The 27495-nt window shown below is 38.8% G+C and overlaps 1 protein-coding gene across 1 annotated transcript in view; it reads right to left on the reverse strand.

The window, feature by feature from the left end:
* Positions 1-3835: 3835 nt before the first annotated feature.
* LOC140238602 (uncharacterized) overlaps positions 3836-27495 on the reverse strand; it is a 36081-nt gene continuing 12421 nt past the window's right edge. The window contains exons 6-22 of the mRNA XM_072318503.1: positions 27305-27387; positions 26300-26383; positions 25124-25186; positions 22612-22795; positions 19257-19582; positions 18254-18382; positions 17217-17324; positions 15582-15650; positions 13393-13509; positions 12818-12888; positions 11157-11632; positions 10374-10447; positions 9807-9868; positions 8436-8530; positions 7283-7380; positions 5643-5690; positions 3836-4231 (exon numbers count right to left, since the gene is read on the reverse strand). Coding sequence (XP_072174604.1) covers positions 4169-4231; positions 5643-5690; positions 7283-7380; positions 8436-8530; positions 9807-9868; positions 10374-10447; positions 11157-11632; positions 12818-12888; positions 13393-13509; positions 15582-15650; positions 17217-17324; positions 18254-18382; positions 19257-19582; positions 22612-22795; positions 25124-25186; positions 26300-26383; positions 27305-27387 — 2150 coding nt within the window. The 3' untranslated portion in view covers positions 3836-4168. The remainder of the gene's footprint in view (positions 4232-5642; positions 5691-7282; positions 7381-8435; positions 8531-9806; positions 9869-10373; positions 10448-11156; positions 11633-12817; positions 12889-13392; positions 13510-15581; positions 15651-17216; positions 17325-18253; positions 18383-19256; positions 19583-22611; positions 22796-25123; positions 25187-26299; positions 26384-27304; positions 27388-27495) is intronic.

Here is a 27495-nt window from a genome sequence, read left to right on the forward strand (position 1 = left end):
ATTTATACTCTCGACTACATTTTCATCGGTAAGATAAGAGGCAGCAAAGTAGATAACTCTATTTATGTCACTGTGAATAGTGATATGCTCTTCTGATATAATATTCATCACCAACAGCTATGACAAACCTGCTGTCGGCTCTTTCCTGGCTTGTTATTCTTTGACGTTACAAACATAGAAAATACTAGTCCCTGCTCTATTTCCCGTACACACGTCTCATACAAAATACAGTAAAAGTGGAAATTTTTGCTTGAGTAATCTTCTTCTTTTTTTGCTCTCATACATATGAGTAAATAAATTACATGGAACCAAAGCCATAATTTATCATAATTGCATGTTACAAGCAAAAATATTTGAACGCTTTTTTTTCTGCGCGAGTTTGATGTCACATCAAGCGCACAAATATTTCCACACCATGAAATTTCCACTTTTAAAGTAGGCCAATATAAGCAAAGAATGAGCCTCTGATTTCCGTATGATTGATTTTGAAAAGGAGTCTTAAGATGTTTAGATTTTATAGATCCCACCATGGGATGTGATTTGTGCTTCCTTCTTTTTGTGTGTGGCAAATGGAATACATAGAGACACTAGCAGAATGATCTAGAATGTTCAGCCAACACTCCGCATATTCAATCAGGTAAGAATATTGAACACACTCTTACAAGCATGTACTGTAAGAAACACAGCAGCTACAGGGAAGAATTTCCCATATTGACAATCATTACACTAATTTTTCCTAAGCCAGGGACACTGCAAAGTGTGTAGAATGTGACAGCGTTTTCTGTGACAATCGCAACTCAAAGCACGCAAAGGGTTAAACAGCAACCATCGGCATCACTGTCGCATCACTGAGCGTCCAAGCACAGAAAACTTTGATTTCAATGTGATGCCCCACTGTCACTGTGCCCCACTTACTATAACACCACTCCACTTCATTTATTTTATAGCAGCTCTCAGTAAAATCACAATCCAATTTCCCACTGGCACCCATGACAGGTTTTCTAAACCAACAATTAACCATTATAGCTGCAAGGCAAGCTGAACCAAGGTGCTTAATTTTCCAAGGAGAGAATCATTTTGAAGCAAATTGTATTACAGAGCTGTATCATCGCTACTATTAATGCTCCATCATTTGCTGAAATGATACCAGGGCATCGTTTCACCAAAGCTGTCCGCCCTGACGAGTTGTCAGTCTCTGACAATCACCATGGTAACAGTAAGTGACCAGAGCTTCTCAGCCGATGAAAACCAAGGAATTTACTGACATTGTAAGATACTGACATCATGTCACGGCTGACAACTTTCATGAAACGAAGCCCAGGTGTTTTCTGTAATGATCAACAACATGTTTCTGCAGCATGAGAATCAAAGCAAACATCTGCCTTGACCGTGAGTTTGACCACGGTCATATCTCTCTTGACCAAGAAATATGAGAATCAGTTTCCCTGTCCTCCTTCACTTCCCATCTGCAAGGAATCTCCCAAGTTTTCAAGGTGATACATGCCACCACAGGAACTTAAACAGCTTCTCAGTGACCATTCCTCACCCAGGCACACAATGAGAAGGATCTTCTGATTTGCCTCACATTATCTTTGACCCTTTCCCTAACAGAAACTCACTCACTTACAGTTGACAAGCATGTACTTGTTGTGCTTAATAAAAGCTTCTACTTGTGGCACACTCTTAAGCAAGTAAAGTTGCGAAAACTTGTATCCCTCTCTGCAATTGCCTTTAAGTTTCCGTCCAAACTTTTGGAGAAAAAATGAATCCTTGAAAAATCAGCAAAATCCAAAATGGTATTTAACTGGAGTGCATACCTCTACACCTAGCAAAATATAGGAGTCATTATCATTATTACCAGCATAAATGATTTCATAGCATCACATAAAGTCACTGTGTTACAGGACAAAAGAAGCACCAAAGGAATTATATAAACAAGATCTGGGGAAATTTGAAAAAAATATAGCAACCATCTCTTTCTCCAGTTCCAAGTAGTACCAGTTCAGTTAACTTTGGTCGTGTTTGAGCGCTCAAAGAGAACCTACCATACCATACCCATACCATAGCAGAATGGTTCACAATTTATTTTTGGACTCGATTCAGCGGGGGTCATATGTTGTGTAGCAAACCCAATCACTTTGCATGCCTAGGCTACATACAGGCGTCACTAATGAACAGAATCAAATCTTGGCATTATGATGTAGTGTGTGTTTTAGGTGCACTCCTCTCATCCCGACTTCCGGTACAGTACACTTTTAGACCAGTTTATGATTGAGCACACTCTGCCACAGTAAGGTTCGGTACATGTATACCATGCTTTTGGACCATATCTGAAAGTGATCCACTTTTGGACCAGTACAGTACAGGTCGGTTCATTTGGAGAGTGTTACAGCGATCCTCTGGCATGGGTATGATACAGTATGGTACACTTTAGAAGAGCACTCGAACAACCCCCTTGACAGCATCTTCGGTGGGTTTTAAAAAGTAAGTACGATTTTAAAGGCAATAAATATTCTATTTCCCTCTACATCCCCTTGTGACAACAATTCACATCCTGCAGAAACAATGCTACAGGAGTAGCTCTGCCTGAGATGTCCCAAAACAAAAATTGAAAAGAAAATAAAAAATCATAAAGCATATTATGACAAGAGTTAATTTTTTTTTTTTTTTTTACACACATTAATAAAAAATGTTACACATACTGTATGTAGGGAGAACACAGACAAATCCTGATAGGAAATAGTCACTGCTTATTAATTTACATCATGTCACATGATCAGCATGTACTTTGTATCCACGTTATCAAACACATAAAATTACTCTTAAAGATTCTTTCTAAACATGCGCCTGCTGGTATCCAAACTCTCTACACATCCAGTATAAAGAAAACTGAGGCATCTCATCTTGGACTAAATTGAGCATCCCACAAGGCAAGCTTATTTGGGTCAAAACCTGCCCTCATACATCTCGATTGCAGTTTGCTGTGTCATACATCATGCCATGAAAGAAACAAAAAGGGAGGGGGGCAGCATCTCCCTGTCTCCCCCTGAGGGCAAGGCTAAGACTGAATACCAGGACCACGAGGACACAAGTCTCCAGTGCCTGAGCCCCAGACCTTAAAGATCCAGTACCGAGGGGAAACATGGCTGGTCCCATTGAATCTGTCTTCACTTGCTGCCCACCAGGGTACATTCAAAACCAAGAAAAGCACCCCTCAGCCGTGTGTCAGTGGTAACGGTCGACTCCTGTCAAGATTTTTCAGCTGTGTGTGTGCTTACAGAGAGATCAGTGATAAAGCTGTACACAAATCATTACGGGAATTATTGAAACTATCCAAACTGGGCCCACCTTCCCACTCCATGAGCCCCTACACTACTGGGTCTTTAACCCGTTGAGGACGAGTCGTGAGTATACTCGGGCAGGTGTCTATGGGAAGTGAGTGTTGTAGCAAAATCAGTCCATCCTCAATGGGTTAATACTGCTCTTCTGTATGGCTGGTATCACGGTGTGAGTGCATGACAAGATCACAGGAATATCCTCTTCCGGGTCAACGCTCTCTAGGGCAGTGACCTCTTCTTGATACTCTTTCAAATGTAGAGAGGATGACACGAAGAGAAGAGATGAAAAGATTCTCTTCAAGACAACGATCTAAAAAAATTGGACTGGTCATTGAAGCCCTCAATGAAAAACAGAATCCTCTTCTTTCCCTGCTATATTTGTGTGGCAGCTTCAAAAATTTTCCATGGATGAGAGCAGAGTAGAGTGACGGAGAGAAGAGCTGAAAAAAAAAAAAAAAATCTTCTCAAGAAGATGAGAGCATCTCATGAATTGGACTGGTCGTTGCAGCGCTGGGTAAGAACAGAATACTCCAATTTCAATGCTCCATTTTGTGTGTGGTAGCTTCAAACATTTTCCGTGGAGGAGAGAACAAAGAAGAGTGAAGATGGATCCTTCTGGTGCTGAGTCCCAGGATCTGGCATCTCGTTTCCTGAAAAAAGTTTCCCCACAATATTCCCCTCTCTCTCTCAGAAGCAACTAGACATCAGTGTTTCATTCTTAATTCCTTCTCATCCGGCGCAGCGGACGACATACAGGAAGATCACAGAAATATAAGAGTAGTTCACGCACATTTTGTAGGTTAATGTCCAGACGGTGAAAGCACTTTGGGTCATATGTCTTGGTCCTGAGCATCATCCACTCTTTCCCCGTGCAGCTTGTCATAATTTTTATCCTGGTGGAACAAAGAGAGAAGGGATGTAGAAAGAATGATTGTGAATTGGAAGCAGGAACGGGTAGGCAGATGTGGAAAGTGTTTTGTGTATGGATGCAGAAAATAATTCTGTTAAGTCACCAATATTATGCAGGGCTCGAGACTAGCGGTGGCCCCATGGCCTGGGGGCCACTAGAAATTGAAGTCGGGCCAGAAATTTCCAAAAGGCTATTTTTTGGTGGCACGATCGATCAGGCACTTACAATTCAAAATGGATTGTTATGTTTCTGTTTCTTTCAGGCCACAACATCTTTTTGGAGCCACCAAATCATCAGATTTAAAGATTTTATTGTCCTGAACGGGCCATCAGAGGAAAAAAGTTAGTGTTGAGCCCTGATATGTGACTTCTTTGTAATGTACAAATTTGAAACATTTCTAATTCACAAAATCTTACCCGCAAATGTAGAACTTTCTTTTTTTCCCGCTCAAAGGGTGTAATGATTCAATATACACCAAAGAAGTACAAACTCTACTAGGAGTTTTGCTCTACGGTAACGTTATAACGACAATCATTATTACGATTATCACTAGAATATCCATTACAAATCTGATTACTTATATATGATTTATTATCTTCATCTTAATTATAGCCACTTACAGTGTTCTCATCATCATTATGGTAGCAGCATTGCTGGAATACAAGTAGCTAATTGCCACTACAAATATAAAAAGCAGGTGATGTCTATTAAAACAGAAATTTCATCCCCAAAGTCCACATACATGGAACTGCATTAACATAAACTATTTGCAATAATCTAGTTGGATATCTGAGATCATGCACAATTAACAACAGATATCAATTTGAAGATACTAGGTGCATTCACATTGGAAATCCACCGGCGAACTACCTCAGTAATTATAGATACAGCGGTATATCACATGGTACTATTCTCATTTAGGAAATACTGTGGTGTTTCTGGCCTAAAAGTACACCTCCCTGAGGCAAGCACTGGGCATACAGATATCTGCTATGGGATGAAGACAGGCAGTGTGTCTTGTCATGAGAGGAATACACCTCAGTGCGGTGGGTGGTATTTCAGGACAAGATTCGCAAAAAGTCACATACATAATTTGCAGGAAGTTTGAACTACAATCCTACACGTATATAACACAGTATTTCGTGAGGTACTTCGCAAGGTATTTTGTGAGGTGTCTGTGTTCACAGTCAGAACACAGCATGAAATACTGCGGTATTTCACCGTACATGTGAATGGACCTATTACAGTATCTTTGAATTTAAAAAAAAGGTAAATAAGCTTGCATGCGACTGCATGCACATACAATGTATTAGACACATGGCATAAACATGCAGGATCCTGCTTGAAGTAATGATAAAGTGCTAAGAGTGGCTCAAACTAAAATCAAGTCTTACATCACTATTAGCTTCATCATCTCCAGGATTTTGTAAAACTGGATTCACCTGAGACAGAGACAAGTAGCAAAATGGAGAGAGAGAAAAAAAAAAAAGAGATAAAAAATATGACAGTCATGCATTTTGTTATAGAGTTAGTGGTGCTTGTCTTCATCTTCATGAGCAGAATAGAATTGATGGAGTAAATGATAATGTAACATGACATGATAAATGAGTTCATTGGGTACATATGTCTATGATTTTAGCAATGATCATTTATGTGACATCGAATGCTAGAATAAATATTTGTTTTCTTTTACTGAATGATGCCCAGGGCATTCCAAGAAATTGACGTAACCTTCCAGGAAAAACACAATCTCTTGAAACAAAAGATGATTTTATGTCAGATTTACTGCATGTTTTCGGCAGCAAAATTTCATCGTCTCATGAAATCAGCAGAAGTATGGCGAGCTCAAAACAAGTGTGTAGAGTTATAAATGTAATTGCTTCATGAAATATGATATGATGAATATCAATGTACAGCTATGATGAATGCCATAGTGAAATTTGATGAGCAAAAGCTAATTAAAGTGTATGTTACGTGTTGGGTATATATACTGCATGTGGATACATTGTGTACATGAAACCATGTTAGCAACTAAGCAATGATGAATACAACATTTCAAATTTCAGTTACTTTTTCTTGCTCTATCTTTAATTCATCAACTCTAATTTACATCATCATCACCAAATGAGTCCTCACTGCACAAAATCACCTGAGAACAAGAAGGGCATCAAACTCTGGTCAACTTTCTGGAAAATTATTGACCTTCTGCAATAATGTGGAGTTAATATCCTCCTTGCAAATGTATGACAAATTGCAATTCATTGACGTAAATAAGCAATGACTGTTCAGTGTTTAATTGTAGCCATGATTTTAAAAAAAAGCTACGATTAAACAATGAATAATTGGTGCTTATTTACATCGATGAATAGCAATTAGTCAATCAGTTACAAGAACAACTCAATTCAAGTATTTATCAAATTGAATATCCTCAGTGGTTGATGACTGGGATCCTATAATTAAAAGCAATTTATTTTTTTTTTTTTTTGGGGGGGGGGTCAAATCATAGAACAGTAGCAAAAATATGTGTGCACAATTCATCAAAACAAAACAAAAAAATAACGAATGCTTCAATCATTGTGTGCAGTACAGAGAAGTGCAAGAGATCAGTGCAAATTCAGGCAAACAATTAAAAATCATATCAGTGATTCATTTCCACATAGCCCGATGCGAATGCTCTGGCTTGAATTCAGGATTTGTCTTACACAATACTCAAAGCCAACAAAAGATTTAATCTCTTGATGCTGTTGATCAGATTTTTCTTTCATTTTTTTTTTTTTTGTTGTACCAATCATGCTGCATTTATGACATTAGGGTTACAAAAGGATAAAATATCTAGATGAAGTTACCTTGACAAGGGATGAAATGACTTTGTTAAACTCTGTCATCTCTGTCTGGTGTCAGTTTTCGTGGCAGTTTGATTTACATAATTAATGATGCAATGTAAATTTAAAAACAAAATGATAATAATGATTCAAGTGCAAAATGTCAAGCAAATCTGGATTAATAGAGAAGAAATGCTAGATATAAAACTCACTAGTTTGATGTTTTCTTCATTATCGTTTTCCTCTTTCCCATCACCGGCCTCTTCGTCCTCCCCTTCATCATCTTCTTCTGGTGCTCCTTCTCCGATATCTGTTAAGGTAGCCAAAATGGGGTGGAATACAGAATTATCTCATGACATCAAATCAATGCTTGTAACTGATTGACAAATTGCCCTGCATTGACGTAAATAAGCACTGAATTGATCAGTGTTTTAGTAGTAGCCACGATAAAAAAAAATTGTGGCCGTACATGCTCGAGTACGTACACCCATGATTTTTTTTTTTTTTTTTTTTTTTTTCATGGCTACTACTTAAACACTGATCAATTCAGTGCTTATATATGTCGATGTAGGGCAATATGTCAATCCGTTGCAATGACAACATCTCGAAGGAAGAATTTCATGAATTTGGAAAATCAATGCTTTGCTTTGCTGAGAGTTAGCAGTAGAGGCCAAACTTCACAAACTTAGGTGTTTTACACCAAACCTTGAGCACATTAGTCAGCAGACATTTGCTAGTGGAGTGAATATCACCACTGAGTGCAACAAAATTAAGACAGAGCTGAGTTTTAGCAAACAGTCAATGAATCAATGAATCTCTAAGGTCTTCCATGTTTTTGCAGCCATCTGTCAGTGAATGGTATTGGTTGGCTTGGTCTCCATCAAATTTTGTGCCGGTTTAAAAGAGTCTCATGGTGGTCTCTGGGGGAAGGGGGTTTAGAAAGAAAGCTCAGCTATCCCTTTATCTAGTGGTCTCATTAGTGTTTTAGTTGTCTCCAAGCAATCTGTCAAGAAATGCAACCTTATTTTTTAATATCTTTTATCATTATTATTTTTTTTTTTATTGCTGCTTCCCCTGCCAAAATGTAGTGAAAATGTCAGTGAGAGATCATGGAGAGTGCAGTAAATAACTAACAGAAACAACTTAAAAGCTCTTGTGAAATTAGCCAAGGTATCATCGAGACACTTTGCTCTGTATGACAGAATCTTGCTTCGGCCGCTCAGTGCTTCCTCAACCTGTCTTCATCTTGTGGAGAAGGGCTCTTGCTGAACGTTTCATTCATTGGGAGTGGAAACATGTTTTATACATAGGAAACGAGGGATGGAAACGAGGGATGACCCTCTTTCCAAGCGTTAAAAATCTCACCATTGGGATTGGGCATCTGGACTTGAGCATCTCCACCATTCTCTGCATTTTCTCCATTTCCTATATTATTATCAGCACCCTGAATGCCAAAGTTTCTGTAAGGAGAGCATGAAGGTGGTGGATATGTACGTACAGTCAAGGAATTATACACAAGAGAGCAGTTATTCATTCATTTATTTTGAAATGCATTGCAGAACGATGTATCACAGACTTTTCCACGAATCAAAATGCCTGCCACTGTTGATCAAAATTACCTGTGTGGTACAAATAAAAGCACACCAAACATGACATCTTTAAGTTTTTCAAAGAATCATTATTGTCATATTGGAGCTACACATAGACATATCATGACTAGGAGAACAAAGGGAGATGCACATAATCAAAGACAATGACACAATATAATACAGATAACTAGCAGATTCCAGCTTAATTCTTCTTTGGATTCTTACGATAAATTATGGAGAATGGCGCAAAACACAAGGCCTAAAATTTATCGAATGTGCAAGTTGCTTCAACAATCACTCTCTGAAAAACACTGCCAAAAACTAGAAAAGCACTCTGAGAGCGCAGACCTCTGCCAAGCATGCAGCTCATTTCCACCACTGATCTTGTTCTTCCATAGAGATATCAGTGATTTCTACCCATACGTACTTATAGCATTGTGTGCTGAAAGTTGCCCGATTTCCCAATATAGAAGCCTTTGTTACGTCATAAACCCTCAGCGGCACGGCGCCTCGCCCTAGCAGAAACTAGAGCATGCACTTTAGTGCGCGCATGCAAACCTCAAATACGCGCAGCCTGAACTCCCAAGTTCATTGACCCTACCTGCCAAAATATCAAAAATCCTTCATAAAGTCCCCCAAAACTGTCGGATCACTACCAAAATTTAATCATTTGTTACTTGTATCATTCTAAACCTTTCCTGCAAGTTTCATTCAAATCCGCTAACTACTTTTTGAGTTATTTTGCACACAGACAAACTCACAAACACACAAACACACAAACCAACGGTAACGAAAACATAACCTCCTCCCTTGGCGGAGGTAATAAGGCATTATCAAACAACCAATGAATCCCTACTGCATGTCGACCAATCAAGGTTTTCAAAAAGGCATGTAACAGTTGCCAAGAATTACAAACCTACATGTATCTACCAAACCTGAAAATATTGCAATGTGTGGTACACCTCTGTCTCTAATGACAGCATTTATCAACAGCTACTAGTACACCTAATGCAGAATAACAGAAAAGAACGCTACATGATGGTATCAAAATATAAAAGCAAAAACTCCACCCTGACACTGATGACTCAAACAAGAGGGGATAGAAGAAGAAAGATGCTTAACAATAAAATCCGTCATAAATTCTCACCTGCCCTCTCCTTGCTGGTTTCCTCTGTTTTCACCTTCTTGTTGTAATCTAAACTGAGCGACCTTGAATTTAAAAAAAAAAAAGAAATGAAGGAAAAGAAATGGACAATGAAACACAAGAAATGGAGAGAAACACAGGATAACTAAGAGAGGAGGGTCAAAGATGGAGCACAAAATAATTTCATAATGTCATAATCACAAAAATGTCATCACACTAATAAATATCAGCACAAATATTAATACTGGTACTGGTGTTCCTTCTTCATCAATTGTGTTTGAGCAGGATATATTAAGTATAAACATATATGGTTTAGCAAAAAAAATACATATTATGTTACACATGTTCACTCCCATTTTACAACATTTGACGATACAATTTAAATGAAGTCTATTGAAAGAAATATATATTTCTTAAATGACACGTAAACAAAGAACAAGTCACAATAAACAACAAAATGTACTGCACACAGCACACCCAAGGCTTGTTTGGTGGATTTAAATCCTGGTGGTATAAAATGCCAGCAAGTAATATTTGTTTGTGGCCATCATTTGATTTTCTCCTCCTTACCTGTTCTTCCTTGTGCATTCTCTCTTGTTCCTGGATCTGCCTTTCCACATCATTTGCTATAAACATTCCTCCATCTGATAGGAAAAAAAGAAACACAGTGATAGGATAACCAACGAGCATCGGGTTTGCCAAGTGTTAATCAATTACAAGCATCCACAAAGTTTCCACCAGTCACTTGACATAGCAGGTTGTGTCAGATTTATCAAGGTATGACAAACTCAGGGAAGGACTCCTTGATAACGAAGTATTAAAGCTTCTTTGCAATTTTTTTCTTTGTATATTTTATTAGGCAGTCACATACCATATCATAGAGTATTTCATTCAAAAGAAGTGGAAATATAATAATTTGACTTTTCAAAAGAGTCTCTTACTTCTACTGGCTTCACCTCCAAATGATGCAAATACTGTCCCAGACCTCATATCTGAGAAATAATAACTTTTTATGAGAGTAAAAAAGCTTTTCCATTTTGGCAAAATAGCATTGATGTTGACATCAACAATGTACAAATACCGTTTTGGATTCTGTAAATAACTGTAACCTTTAAAACTAAAATCAGTACTTTTTATATTCAACTTGGGTTAGGAGGTTTTGAGAAATTGCAAATTGAAATACGAGGTCTCGTCACCCCATGGACAACATGTTTTTTCATTGGAAGCATGTATCTCAGTAGTTCTGTGTCTTTTCCCACACTCCTGCAATACCTGGGATGATAGGGGTATATCAATGATTATGTAACATTACAATAAGAACCATTGTATGTTATATTCAATATTTTCAGTTACCTTGAGGTTGATCAAACTGGTTGGCACCTCCCATCTCCTCGTCCTGTTTCCTCCTCTCCTCCTCATCGATGGAATCTCTGTCCGCCTCCTGTCCCGCATCTCCATCATCGGCATCACCACCACGGGTGTCGCCGTTGCCGCCGTCCCGGCCCCGCCCGCCGGCGACGTCGAATGCATGCTGGCCCCGTATCCGTCTCAGCTCCTCTTCCTCCGCCTGCCGCTCCTGTGCCATCCTCTGGGCCTCAATCTCCTCCAGCTGCCTCCCCTCCCCCGCGCCCTCCTCCTCGTCCTCCTCCTCTTCCCGCTGCACTTGGTCCCCGCGCTGCTCCTGCTCTATCCTCCTCTGCTCCTGCTCCTCCTGGTTGCGCTGCATCTGCTCGGCAAAGTTCTGCCCGTCCTCATCGTCCCGCCCCTGCAGGTGGTCATCTGGCCTCTGCGGCTGGAGACCCTCGATCTGGCCATACCTCATGTCTCTCCTGTAGAATAATCATTCATGTGAACAAAGCCACCCATACTATGAATCTCAAACTCATGTGCACCTGTATCAAATCTACGATTATCTCATTGATATTTAGCATGACAGTAAGACTATTCACACGTGATCTGTCCAGACCTCATACACAAGGAATACTCATCAATTTCTACAAACACCAGTCTGAGTCATTGGCCACTGCCCCCTCCAACTTGGCTCCAAGTATATTTTGGCAAAATCCTGAATACACTTGAAGCAGCAAAGTCTTCATAACATTTCTGTCTTGTTTTGTTCACACCTGTCTCTCTAATAAGATGCTCTGTGATAAAATATTTAAAAAAATGATTTACAATTTGGACAAAATGCCTCTCACCTATGTTATAATTTGCAAAATAAACTGTTCAAGACGGACCTTATTCTAAGGGTAGGACACTACTGTTTCCATTCATTACTTCGAGTTTCTCCAAAGGAAAAAGTTCACTTATTGAGGCATAATTTCATTTCAATATTCAGCTTGAGCTTTGGCTATGTCTTTGCAGAATGCAAATGTTATGACAAGAAGCTCATTCAGAATGACACTCCTGTCTTCACTTCTTCACATCTGACATCTTTCTTGTCCATCAGACATGACAATGTAATTAACCTTTCCCTTGTGCCATGTTTTTTAAAAAGCTAGAATGTCTTTCTGAGGACTCCATCCTTAAAGCGAAGACATTTCTTTAGACTTTGTGCCAATAAGTTTGACAGTCTGGTCATACATGGCGCCAAAACAAGGGCCTTTGAACATCTAAAAGTTGTTAAGCAACATATATGATGCTAAACTCCCCATCATATTTCATCCTGCAGTACTTGATCCACTTGCCTGGTTGAATACCCTATCACTTCTGCACAGACCACTTACACATAGTACAAAAATTGTTGATCAATAGTTATTTCTTTGTGTCATCTCAACCTCAACTACACTGCATACTAATCTTCTTTGTACAGCAGTGTCACTCAAGCAGGCATTCATTCGGTCATACTACACAAAAGTATGTGTATCTACAGATTATCATTATCATCAGCATCATCATCATCATCATCATCATCATCATCATCATCATCATCATCATCATCATTATCATCATCATCACCACCACAATCATATCTGTGTATCAGTGCTGGTTTTACAGCACGAGAACAAACTTACCTCATTCCCTGGCCTTGGGGTCTGATATTTACATGTAGAGGCTTATCATTTTGCATTTGACCAAGGCGATCCTGGAGGACAAATCAAGATAATAAACAAAACGTATCACATATGATCAAATCAAATCATGCATACGAGCTGCGCTAGACAGGAAACTCATTCTGCCACCTTTTGTCAGTCAGTCACTGTCTCTAAACATGCACCCTGTATGTAGATTTTGACCAATATGGTGTACTTCGACCAGTGCAAGTATATTGTACATGCTGATCATGTAAACGTAGCACTCCTTACAGCTAAGACATGTACCCAAAGCTCTGAATGTGGGCACTGTAGTAAATGAAGCATGCAGAAACATTGTAACATTGCCCCCCTTTGTATGTTGATACAAACTTTGAAATTATCAGTCACATTTCACAAGAATGCATTGAACTAAAAAACTGTTCAAACTGAGTGCCTCTCCTCAATCTCCACATTATGGTTTGTAAAAGATGAATAATGATATCATCACAGCTATTCAAATGATCTTTTCATGTTCTGGCCCTCACATGCCTGTAGGGAGAGTTCTGCAAACCTACCTGTAGGTGGCGCTGTTGCCTTTCCGCTTCCTGGCGGCGTTCCTCCAGGGCCTTCCTGTACCTCTCATTGGCCGCTCTGTCAGCCTCCGATTCCTCCTCCTCATGATCTACCTGATTCTGCTGTTGCCATGGTAACACAGGAAGATACAAGCATGTATTTTTGTCAGGATGGGGTAAGACAAAAATCTACTTCTAAAAAAAAAGAAATGCATGAATTTTAAACATGAAATCTCTTCATAATACTGTCCAATGAATTACGGGCCCAATGACTATTCCAGATGATGATTTTTTTTTATGTGTTCTGCTGTCTTCCACATGATCACTTGTTACATTTCTGTGTCACTTGTCTGCTGCAGTTTCTAAGCTGTTCACCTTTATAGTCGACTCAATTTTTCAGCTTTTCTTTCTATATGTATCCAAGCATCACAAACTAGCAAAAAGTTGCAGGCCATGATTTTACGTGATGACTTAAAATAAGTGAAGTGAGTCAACCTATTTTGGGTTTTGTATATTTTCTGAAAGAGGAGTCCTTCCTCTACATAATTCTAGAGTTTGGGATCACAAAACAAATGGGAATATTGTGTTTTTAGCAGTTTTTCTAAAAGACATTTTTTTGTAGATTAGAGTGATAAGGTATGATAGAGGTCCCTTTTCATTTCTTAAAATCCTTTGAACACACTCTTCACGTTTAACCCTAATACCTTTTGAGAGGTTGATGCTAAAGCTTTGAAAGTTGGTATTAGTCATGCATAGAATGTGTTTATAGAGCATGCTCAATTTAAGCTTAGTCTGATAATCCCTTCATTGTTATTGCTACGGTGTTTTACATCCTGGTTTTTTTTCCCCCAATTCATTGCACAGCTACCACGTCTTGCTATAAAAGATTAAGCGCTTGAATAGACCCTGTACTTCAAAGCCTCTTTCCTCAGTACACATGTACCCAGAATGGGGCTTTCTTTCCAATACGTGTTGTATATAGATAGGTTAGAGAGTCTATTTGAACTGAGCTATACATCACTTAGCTTAGAGTCTGCTCTTTCAGAATCTGCCTTTGACTAAAAATCCATGCCTGGTGACTTTTTGTTGATTTTGTTATGCAGGATCACATATATCGGATTCAACAGCTTTTCATCTTTTACAATACACACAGATTCAACAGCTTTTCCAGCTTTGTTACGATACATATAGATTCAAAAGCTTTCCCCCCTTTTTTTTTTTTTTTTTTTTTTACTATACTCACTGATTCAATAGCTTTTACTATTCTATTATAAACACAGTTTTTTCCCCTTTTCTTACTTTACATAATTTTTTGAAAGTTAAATCGCGATTGTCCACCATAGTACATTCTCCTCAACAAAATACAGAAACTTTCTGCTAAAAGTCTGCTTTCACATTTCTTTTTTTTTTTAAACTCAAACAAGATCTTGTGAAAAAATCATCTTGCAGACTGACCACAAACTACTAGTAATAATTTATTAGCATCATCCAAGACCATATGTGACTGGCTACAGCAAAAGGATCCGTAAGTCGGGAAGGATAATTTTCTGAGAATGACATGACATTATTCCCTTACTCTTCCACTTTAATTTCATATATAACACAAATCATAAAATATTTGGTTGCTGAGATATTAATGATTTTATGAGAGCATGCGAGTGGTTTACGAAATCAACATTTCGAGAAAACCACCTTCAAAGTTTTCTTTCTGACAATACCACGATCAAAGGGAGGGAAGACAGTTTTCACCACTTGACAATGGAAGGTATGCTCCTAGAAACCTCTGTGATGTTCATTCAAGCTTAATGCCAGCGGTCTACACACGACCAATCAGTAACCAGGATGCCACGCACTGACCAATAAGATCACTCCCTTGTTGCTAGGGGCGGAGTCTATCTGGGGCACTAAATCCAAATCTTTGGACACATTTCTGTTTCGTTGAAAGTCTGAAAATCATGGCTCAGAAAAATGCTAATTTCTTGCCTTTTCTTTTATCTTTGCACTTTCAAATTTCAGCTGATGACAGACAAAACATCAGACTACAAAATTATGTCAAAATCAGATATTTGGTGGTTTTGACCAATTTTTAAGATCTGACTTTAAACTTGATTTTCTCGGCTCAGCCGTCAGCGACTTTAGGATCCTTTTGTTATGGCGGGTCACAATAGCTGATGATCACATGGTACAAATACCTCATGGCCCTGGTAGTCTACCGCCCTCTGTTCCACATCGTCGCCATGGTCTGGTATTGCCTGCTGACCCTGATGAGAAACCATAACATAAGAAGTATAGACATTAGCCACATTCACATACATTGTATTCAGGAGTTATTGATTTTTGCATCATGACAGAAAAATAATTTTCATTTGCCACCGTACACACATGCTGCGCAGGTGATGTTAAAAAAAAAAAAATGTTTCAAAAAATGTTTAGAGAAAAATGTTTCCAAAAAAAACAAAAAAGAATCAATAGATTTTGACCCTAGGGTTTCAAGTGTGCTGACCTGCTGTGGCGAGCTACATTATGGCATTACACAAAAATCAACTCTCTCCGTGCTGTTCACACACACTGTGCAGGGGAAAATTATCATGATGGTTATAAAAAAGAGATCAAGCGGGCTGATCTTTGCATTGCGATACGGATCATTATAATTAACAATTTCTTTTTCTGTGTGTCTACACACACAAATTGACAGTTTTGCATTTAATTTTGGGTGCGTGTAAACGCAGCAATAGCAACAAAATATAACAGGTAAAATGCAGTCAAAGAATTTACAGTAAGAGCTGTATACAAATACAAGGGATCATCCTGAACATCTTTTGTTTTATTGATTGATTGATTGATTGATTTTTTTTTTTTTTGGGGGGGGGGGGGGAGAGGGTCAAAACTCCACAGATAGAAAACTTGCACACTTTCCATACTCCAGTCTACTGAATTTTTCTGGAGAACGGATATGTTACAAGTCTTCAGTAAATGGGTAAATGAGTTTCCTGTACATTTCATAGTGAGATTTTCTGGAGCATTTTAAGGCTCATGGTGGATATGCAAAGTCCACCATCATCCCTTACAACATCACCATAGTGAGTATCGCAATCATCAGAATTACATCATCTCTGCTGTTCTTCATTATCAGCATTAAGAAAGCTGTTATTATCCTATGTTATTATCACTAGCTGCTTTATCATTTTATCATCTTCTTTTTTCATTATTGTCTTAATCATAGCTGTCACCTTCTTCATCATCACCTTGAAGATCAATGTTGGCATGACCACCAAAGTGCTTGCGAACGTCTCCATGCTCTTGCATTTCAAAACATTCAAATCTCAAGCCACTTTTAATACCAACTTCATTCTCTCTCGCTTTGTTTTGTGATACATCATTTGGTATTTCACATCTTCATCACTTCTACCTCTTATCTAGATGATTTTCCAACCTTCTTCTTCCCAATCTCCTCCATCCTTTCTAGTGCACCTTTCTCCTCCCACAGACTTCTGAACCCTTTACCTGATTCTCACTCTATCTTTCCTCACAACTCTCCACGTCTCCTACTCTCCCCTCTCCAAAAGTGTAACCTCAACTTCCAGCTCTCCGCTGCCCCCCAGTCCTCACTGTCAGCCTCCCTTACATTCCCCCAATTGCACTTCCCTCCTCAACTCTCCTCTTTCTATGGTCTTCTTTCTCCAGACAGCATTCCTCTTGAGGACTAAACATACACATGGTGTTACTGCAACACTCTCTTCCTCATTTACATCACCATGCAAACTTTCAAATCTCAAATTTCCTTCTTTTAAAATGTCTTCTTCCCTCCTATCCCTTTTACCCCTCACCTGGCCGTTCTCGCTGCTGCTCTCTTGGTTAGGGTTCTCCTTGTCGCCCCCTGCCCTGTCCATTGCTGCGTCTCCCTCCTGTTGCTTCGGCTCCAGCTGTTCTTCGTCCTTGTGTTTCACATCAAGTGATGAAAGAAAAGGTGGGTCAATGGCACACAGTGAAACATGCTTTCTTGATGTACTGATGGCCAACTTTATGACCCCTTTCCCTCCCCCTCCCCCCCCCCTCAATTCTCCTTGTTGCATATAGATGTAAAAATTTTGTTGCGAGCGGTCGGGGCTTTATGCTGTCCGTACGCTAAACGCAAATGAATGAGGAGATCTTATGCACCCGTGTATATTATGCAGAAGTCAAGCTGGGTCGCATTTTTGGTGTTTACTTGTGCACTTCCGATAATGCAAAGTTTATATACAAAGCAGCAGGCATGCGCAGAGCATATATGCAGTAATCGTATCTGACTTTTCCAATTTTTTATGTCAAGACTAAAGCATCATAACTTACACTTAACAATGGAAAGACATTTTTCAGAGCTTACAGTTGATACTTCTTTTCCCAACAGGGAACAACAGCTGAGAAAATCTACAAAACTACTGTAGTTGGGATATACACGTAGAGATAGTGATCAATGCTTTTCAAGTACGACCAAAATAGAGCTCGTGCTGTGCACCCGCACAGCACTGTCAACATATTATTACGGAAATTTAATAGCACTGCCACCGTCAATGTTTCTACATTTATATGTGATAGTGAGAACTTTAAAAATGTCATTTCCACTACATTTGCTTTTGTGAATTGATGGTTACATCTTTCTCTCTTATTTTTTGCCTATGAAAGATATGTTTTGTTGTTGTTGTTTGTTTTTGGTCTTTCCAAAATGGCCAGGTGAAAGACATGGAAGCCAAGAGCTTCATGCACAGATTTTATTTTACATACTGAAAGTACTGTTCTGAGATCATTCCGGTGACCCTCCCATCCCTGAATCAAATTCCCTGAAAAATATTGCTGGATTATCCAAATCTGGGGATTTACGTCGTACCTGCTGGTCCTTCTGCTGTGTGTCCTGAGGTTGGTACTTGTCTTGTTGCTGGAAGCCGTGCCTGTTGTAAGGGTATTGCTGCTGTTGTTGCTGTGGCATCTGATCCTGTTGTTGTTGCTGCTGCTGTTGCTACAACATTCACAGAGCATTGAAATACATCAACATTATTGTTTTTATGAACTGAAATAGACTTTATCATTATGCCCCCTCACCCCCCCCCCCCCCCCCCAGATCTCGGCTGTGGACCGCTCGATTTCCTCAAAATTTTGCATGAAGGTAGAGGATGAAATTATCTACAAACTTGCATGGCTGATTTTTTTTTTTTTTTTTTTTCATTTCATAAGAATTAATTCATGCTAATTTATGTGAGAAATCATGATAGCTTTGGTTATTTCTCACTGAATAAAGCTTTAGGAATAGCAATCTTCATACAAATGTCTTTTATAACTTCCTTATCACTTCTTCACAGAAAATAATAGGCTGTGACTATTATTTATGTATTTCACTCTTTTCTCTTTTTTTTTTTTAATTTATTTCTTTGATTTTTCCAACCTTTTTTGCTGTGTGGGTGTGTGTATGTGTGTTTGTGAGAGTGTGTGTGTGGTATTTGTTTAACATTTTTTGAGAAAGTTATGATATTTTCTAGAAAGTATTTACATAATTTGGGAAAGTTTCTGATTTTGTCCATACAGTTGTAGGTCTACGCTGTATATGCAGTCGTTATAGAAAGAGCGAAATTTCAGGGACTATGTGTTCAGTTAACGTAATCTGGCACCCGTACTGACGGTCCAATTACCATAAATTTTGTATCAAAACGTGCAGGAACAAACACAGAAAAAGTCATGGAATTTTATTTCGAAATATTACGGTGTTACGAAGCACTGACAAAAATTAGACAACCCTAACATTGTACCCCCTTCCCCCCCCCCCCCCCCAGTATTAGGTATACATATTATTATAACAATCTCCTGTTGCAAAACTGAAGTTTGCCATGATTACTCACCCCAACAGGTTGCCCGTTCTGATAATATCTCTGGGACAGGAGCTCCTTCTGTCTGCGACTGTCAAAAACCTGTTGTTGTTGCTGCTGCTGCTGTTGCTGCAACTGTTGTTGCTGGTTATCAAATTGTTGCTGCCCGCGGAAGCCAACTGGCATCCTCTGCTGTTGCTGCTGCTGCTGCTGCTGTTGCTGAAGTTGTTTCTGTTGCTCAAGCAGAGCCTGTTGCTGTTGTTGCTGCAACTGGTTTTGTTGGTTGAAGCCAGCATTGCGCACATACTGTTGTTGCCCTACATACTGTTGTCCAAATTGGTCCCTCCTTCCATAGCGGTCTGAAACATGAGTAGGATTACAGGAGAACAATGATGTTGATGAACTGCACTGCTGGTAATAACAAATACTGTAGGCGAATCTTGATCATGCTCTGATCATGGACTTTTACAAGCAAAAGCTTTACATACCATGTCTCATAGAAATACTGAAACCTGAAAAACATCACTTGAATCTGTACATGTGACCCTGCACCATAAAACCAACAAAAAGTCGCCAGACATGGATTTTTAGCTAAGGGCAGATTCTGAAAGAGCACACTCTCAGCTTTAAAATGATCGCAATTCAGATGAACTCTCCTAACCTATCTAAATACAGGAAAGAAAGCACACACTCTGGAAAAACTGTGAACTGAGAAAACAGGCTCGGAAGTACAGGGTCTATTCAAGCACTTAATCTTTTATACCAAGCCACGCTAGCTGTGCGATGAATGCAACAAAAAAGAAGAAGATGGAAACCACTGGAGCAACAACAATGAAAGGATTATAAGCTGAAATTGAGCATGCTATATCAACATATTTTGTCCATGATTAATGCCAACTTTCAAGGCAGTAGCATTATTCTTTGAAAAGTTACGCGTTTGAAAGTGAAGAGTGCGCAAAGGATTTTTAAGAAATGAAAAGGAGCCTCTTAGACATACCTGATCATACTATTCTACACAAAAAAAGAGTTGTAGAAAAACTGCTGAAAGCACACATTTGCGAGCTTTCCCATTCATTTTGATGATCCAAAATTTAAAAATATTGTAGAACAGTTCTTTCAGAAAATATGAAAAACTCAAGACTGACTTGATTGACCCATGTCACCTTTTTTTGAGTCCACAGAAGTAGAGACAAAGGTTAGCCTGAACAGTATGCAAACTCTTTTGACACATCTGATTAAAATATTCTCAGTCTGCTGTATTCCTTTTACTTGCATCTTCTTCCCTTAACACAATGAGGATGAACTGATTCTTCTATAAAAGCCATAGATGCATTTTCCATAGACACATGTCCAAATATACCCAGGCATAGTCTTCAACAGCTTAATGCATAACCCCACCAGTTACCCATCTTTAATGAGGTTTCAAGAGCCACAGATTCAATCTTTTCCCTCTATTGATTCTCTTCACAATGGCTTGCGCAGCTCTATTTGTGTGTGCTGCAGCTCAGGTTTATAATCTGTGAGGTGGTCATGAGCCCTTTCACTACTGTTGTCTGCTGTAATTAACCCTGGCTGGACAGTGGGCAGTCCACACAATAGGGTCTCGCTCACATCAAGCACATGGCCTAACAATACATGCCATGATTCAATAGCCCATTCCATGAATGGGAAGTGTTAAGCTTACTATGTAGCAGCACTCTTCAGGGCTTCTGAATAGCAGTGATTGTTCACAAAGCACTACACAGATTAACCCTTGAGGATGGACTGATTTTGCTACAACACGCATTTCCCATAAACACTTGCCCGAGTATACTGGGGCCTCGTCCTCAATGGGTTAATATCCTGCAAAACCTTGGCTTTGCATGGCCGGTAATTCAGAATGCATACTGGTGTATTAAACCATACAGATAACGCTCTGTTCAAAACAGTGTTTGCATCAGTACTGTGGCATTTATCAAAGCTCTTGTAATATCAGTTCTCGTGGGATAATTTTGGACATACAAATCAAGCCTGGTCAAATTACAAAGCATTAACATAGTGTAATGTCACATCATGTCACATACATGTAAGCTGTGAAACACAGAGCAAAGTGAGAAAAAAATGCAGAATCTTAGAACAAGATAGATCAAAATCAGACCTGAAATAATACCAAATATGAAATTAAAAAGTTTCTCCTGTTTCCATGTAACACTGACATAAAAACCACATATATGCAAATTAGAGATGACAATGTAAGCACATCACAAGTCTTCCATTGGCATATAACGATGCATGAACATTCCCTTGAATTTCTTTTCTTGATACAGAATAAAACAAACATGCTTCAGGCAAGTAATATCCTTCATATAATATTATTCTAGTCTCCTAACAATTATCAACCCAAAATATAACTTTAATCATATTTTTGTGGACATACTAGAGGGAGAGTTGTGAGGTAAATTGTAATGATATCTTCACCTCTTCATATTTATAGTGAGTGACTGCAACTACATTTGTAGTATCACTTACAAGTTACTTTAAAAAACGGTTAAAACTGTCGAAGTCCATCACTTCCCTATTTTTTTTTTTTTTTTTTTTTAGGTCAGCTTACATTAAACTTCTACCATCCTACTCATCTAATTCTATTCAATCCATTCAAGCCAAGTTGAATATGATGTGGAATTTCAACTGTCTGTTGAATTTGCTTGTAAGTGCATGTACACTCTTTCGCCGACATTCACTTCTTCTTCTTGTCATATGGCACAATGCACATGCTTGGTTGATAACATTCGCTGACTATTACTAGTCACCTGGGGGCTAACCTTGAGGGGTTGGCATCATTTTTTCTTGTGTGGGTGGGTAGGGGGAAAGTTCAACAGGTTATGCACCCTGCTCTTTGCGATGAATGAATGAAGTGCGTTCTTCTATGTGTGTGAGTAATAACTCACACATGGGACCTCCATTTAAGGTCCTATCCAAGGGACAGAATGATTTTGCCTCTTACTAGAGGGGACGGTATGATTACACACAACATTGCTCAGCTTAGATCCTTTGGTCCTTTGGATCTGGGTGCAGACACACCACCTACTGAGCCAAATCACCACCCTACTGATATTCACTCCGATATACATCATGTAAACCAAAAATTTTGTATTCAAGGAATAGCTATCTGACCCATCTGTCCCTAACAATATAGGTTTTGAGTTAGAGGAATTTCATGGTACCTTCAAAATGAATAAATATTAAGAGTTTGTGGCAAGGTCAAACTTGAAGCGGTTTATGATGACTGCACAAAGTGATGAGTGGTAATGTCAAAGGAACAGTGTACAATGTTACAAACAATAGCACATGAAAATACATACTTTCACAAAACAGTCCCCAACAAACAATTTCGAATCACCAGTCTCACCTTGTGGTAAATTGTTCGGATCTTGTCTGTTTTGTCCAACAAGCTGTTGTTGTTGTTGCTGCTGCTGCTGTTGTTGTAGCGGTTGCTGGGCAAGCTGTGGTTGTTGTTGAAGTTGTTGCTCCCGCCCGGCTTGTCGCTGATCACCAAACGTTATACCACGTCGTGCCATTTGATCAAGTTGTGTCTGCATTTATTGTAAGGAAATGAACAGAAATATCACCCAAGGTATCAAAATACAACCAGCCCTAGTTTTTGCCATGTGAGAATAATTAGGACAATGACATATTTGTAGAAGTTCCTGCAGCCTTCTTTGCAATTTGTTCCTTTATTCTTTTTCTTCTTTTTCTTTTTCTTTTTTTTTTGGGGGGGGGGGCAGGGGTTTTGGGGTTTTTTTTTTATGTTGCTTACCATGGCAAAAGCACTTTCTATCCATCTGAAAATAGCTTTTGCATATAAATTCAAGAACGACATGCATGCCAATTTTACTGCAATTGCTCTAAAAATTTGAGAAGTTGTTCGCTTCACAAGTCGTCGCATTTTATTTGTTTGTTTTTGGCTCTGATATGCTACTACCAAGGGTACACACGTTGCCCCACTTGAGACATGTTTCTTGTACATCCACACTTCAAACCTAACATGCGTACGAAATTTCATTTGAATTGTCCAACAAGTTGGCCAGACCACGACTATGCATCTTCTGCCACTTACACACACACACACACACACACACATACAAAAGAAGACGAAATGCCTTTACTTCTATACACTGTGGCCAGCACAATAATATTAAAGATACCATTTAAATTGCCTAAAACCTGCAAACCTGGTTTGGCCTACAAGCTTCTGCAATGGGCTGACTGACTACTTAAAGGAGACCTCCGGACGATTTTCAGATTTTTGCATATGAACAACTATAAATTGTTTACACTGGGTGCAGAGTTTCAGAATTTGTAGAGATTGGGATGAGGAATAGGAGTGTTTTCAAAATTTATAACGAATCACAACGAACAAGGATGATGACATGGCAGCCTCACAACAAGAATGCATGAGTTGGGGCTAGTGGAAGCAGAACAAAAGAAGAAGGCATGCATAAATTCTACACAGGTGAACTGTGAAGCACGAGGTATTGTAATGGAATTACACTGCTACATTTCTGAAATAGTGAGGCTCATAATGTCACCATCTTTGTGCAGTGTAATTTATTTTGGGTTTTTCAGGGTATTGATTTCTCTGCTCATGGACCACAATAAATTCAACAACTCTTTACATGGAGCTGTTGATTTATGTACTACAGGAAGTGAAATTATGAAAATCATCTGGAATGCCCCTTTAACCACACACTGATTACTGTATACTACTGTCAAACAGGGGTAGAAAAATAGAGCAAATGGTATTGAAATGATACACTTAGGCCCACACGCATTACACCACTCACACACACGCACACACACACACACACACACACACACACACACACACACACATGCATACTAGAAAAGATCAGTTCCACACTAGTACATCACAGACAGTTTACACATCTATTTTAGCTTATTACGCTTGGACACATACACTTCCTCCATAGACCAAAGCTGGCTTCAGACCAACCCTCTAATGGTATATTTTCACGAAGCCCACAACGCAGTGAATGAGCTATGCCAATATATCAACGACATTAATAGTCTAGGTGCGGACAGCCTGAAATCAACCAATGTTAATACAAACATAAACTTCAGATATCTTTTGCACAATATTGTTTTTGATTTTACATCTTTTCAGGAAATAAATGTCCTAATATCATAAACTGTATGATGGCTCTGGAGTTACATGTACTAGCTCATTTCTTCCAAGCTTAAAGGGATAGTGCAGTATTGGTGAAGATGAGAATTGGGCTTTTAACTTTTTGCGAGATACCAAGAAAATACTTATGATATAGTACAGAGCATACCATTTTAAGAGGAATTCAAAGTTTATTTGATGAAAATCGGGTTTGGAATAACTGAAACATCCAAAAAATAAAGTAAAACAAAGCGATCGTAATAAAGTGTGGGTTCCACACTTTATCAGAATCGCTCTTTTTTGGATAATTCAGCCATTTCAAAACCAGTTTTCATCAAATAAACGTTGAATTCCTCATAGAATCACATGCTCTTTCATATTTCACAAGAGGTTTCTCATTATCTCACCAAAAATGTTAGAAACCTGAAATTAGGTCTAAACCAAAACTATATGATCTCTTTAAATTGCCTTGTAAACATTGATAATGCAATTTAGATTTATTTCTGTTTGTGGAGTACACAGGGTCTCTATCTAGAAACTGATGAAGACTTGGATCTTTGCAGACACAGCAGCATAGAAAATCTGCTACAGCATACTATCAGTACTTTCACATTCAAAAGAATAGAGCCAGGTGTATTGAGATATATAATGCTACAAAAAAATAAAAATAAAGAGAAAAAAATAAAGAGAGAGAGAAAAAAAAGAGTGACTTCTTGGAAACTCTGGCTGTGCTCACCTTGTATTGGTTATTCTTTTGTGATAAATCATCAAGCTGTGCTTGTAGCTGAGCACTGTTTGCCTAAAAGGGGGGAAAAAAAGGAAGTTCATTTCTTTTCAATCCTCATGTAAACAGGATTTGGAAAGGATATTCATCTTACATTGATCAAGTGTAATTTGAAGTCATACACAATGTAACTATATCCTTCTGGGCCTCTTGGAGTATAATTCACGCAGGATAATGTTAATGTATTCCCTGATGTGACTTGTGGATTGCATATCATATTTCATACATGAGCCTTTGGCATTACTCTTGCCCTGAAAGACGGTAAAATATTGGTGTAGAATATCTCTGGTAGCTTCACCTTTGTGAGGAATTAGATAGCTGCCTCACTTTACAGGACAATCTACCGTAAATTTGTGATCTTTTGTTGACTTCTGACCGCTGATCCCAGTCCTTTCAGGCAACTCTTTGTGTCCTGTTTTGTATAATTCTTAAAATGTAAATGTCGGCAATAGACATTCCTTGGCAAAGCTATGGCCAGAAAATTCTATTCTTCCCTGAAGTACATTGTCGTGAAATTTGACCTTCACCTTTGGCCTATCATCACTATTATGTTCATGCAAACACGATATTAAGTTTGACCCTTCTCTCCAAAATCACATTACTACTTGACATTCCTAGCTGAAGTGATGGCTGGAAATTACACCTTTCTTGCAACAGAGTAGTGAAATTTGACCATTCTCTTTGATGTATTTTCAGTAAAATTATCTTGGTAAATTGCCATTTATTTCTACATTCAATGTGAAATTATATTAACAGTAGAGATTCCTAGAGGAAATTATGGCTGCAACCTGCCATTTTAGCCAAATGTTAAAAACTTTTAATCATTAGCACTTAAGGATTTTGCCCGAAATCTAATTTATACATAGAATACACCTTGAACCTGTATCACGAAAACCTACTAACTATTTTTCTCATATCAAGATGATGAGATCTGGGGCAGATGTCCTAATAGACGGACAACCTGAAAACTATTAAAATCAATGATTTATTGAGACAGTTTTTCGAAATTTCATTCTCTGTTATGTAAATATTCACAAATCTGTCTTCAGTGCTGTGTCATTCCTTTCACTCAAAAGTCTAAGGACTGTATAAAACTTCCTGCTGTGCTCAGCTACAAGGCATACAGACCTGATGGGTGTTGATCTGCTGAACTAAGCCATCAACTTGCTGTGAGAGTTGGTCCTTTTCTGCTTTTGTCAGCTGCATATCGTTCTACAAAAGGGAACATTGAGACATAGAACATGGATCCAGGTGGACTAGACACGGCAGCATAAAACAGGGTCCATCCGAGTGTCACCAACTACTCACTGGGCAGCAGCGCTACCAATGAGCTGAAGCCAATTCATGGCAATCACAAGATGATGTTTGAACAAAATACCCAATGCCTCACCTCTCATTATCTTTTTGTCTTTTAATATTCATAATTGATTAGCCTCCAGTAAGGTGAGTTATAAGACTGAATAACTACAAGATGGCTCTCTTAAGCATTATGACTCTCTTGGGAAATGAACTGATACAATGTATCTGGTATACTATTGCCAATGAGTTTGTGATGGTCATCTCTCATTTTGAATAATTTTAAAGCCAGAAGATGCAGTTCATCATCAACTTTCTCAAACAACTAAAGAGCAAGCCAATCTTGAGAATAATTATACAAACCACATCCAATTCACATCACTTTAAGATAATGACATTTCAAAATCTGTATTTCCTATCTGCAACATCTTGAGTTACATCATTTTTTTTTTCTGCAATTCTCTTAAACCAACCAACTATGGCACTGGAATTCACTCAGAACTAAATAGTACATTTTACATTACATAAGAATGGGCATCACTGCATATTACAGCATTTTTTAAACCAGAGTTACCAATATATTGCACTTGAAACCCACATTTTCTCTGTGTGCATCCCCTTACAAGGCTATTCTGTGATTGTAAAGGATAAGATCATCAAACGATATCTTATCCCAGCAAAAACAGGGAAATTAGGTGGACCGATGTACAGTGCATAAATTCCTTCAGCCCACAGCTGAAGTGTTGTTGCAGATGCTTTCTGTGAGGGAAGGCCAGCAATAATCAACAATGGACAAGGATGGGGAGGGGGAGGCCTGGGGAAGGGTGTAGGACAGACCTCTATTTGTCTGAGGTTGAAGACTGCTTTCTGCTGCTGAGATCGGGCCGTCTCCACTGCCTCCTGTGCCTCAGAGAGTTGTGCTGTAGAGTGAAATAGCAGAGAACACATACATGTACACCATACCAAGTCAAAGGAGGTAGAAGCTCCAGCCGTTTGGTTTATTCTCAAGGCGACAGATGATCATATTC

Source organism: Diadema setosum, chromosome 15, assembly GCF_964275005.1.
Source record: "Diadema setosum chromosome 15, eeDiaSeto1, whole genome shotgun sequence".
NCBI classification, from domain to species: Eukaryota; Metazoa; Echinodermata; class Echinoidea; order Diadematoida; family Diadematidae; genus Diadema; species Diadema setosum.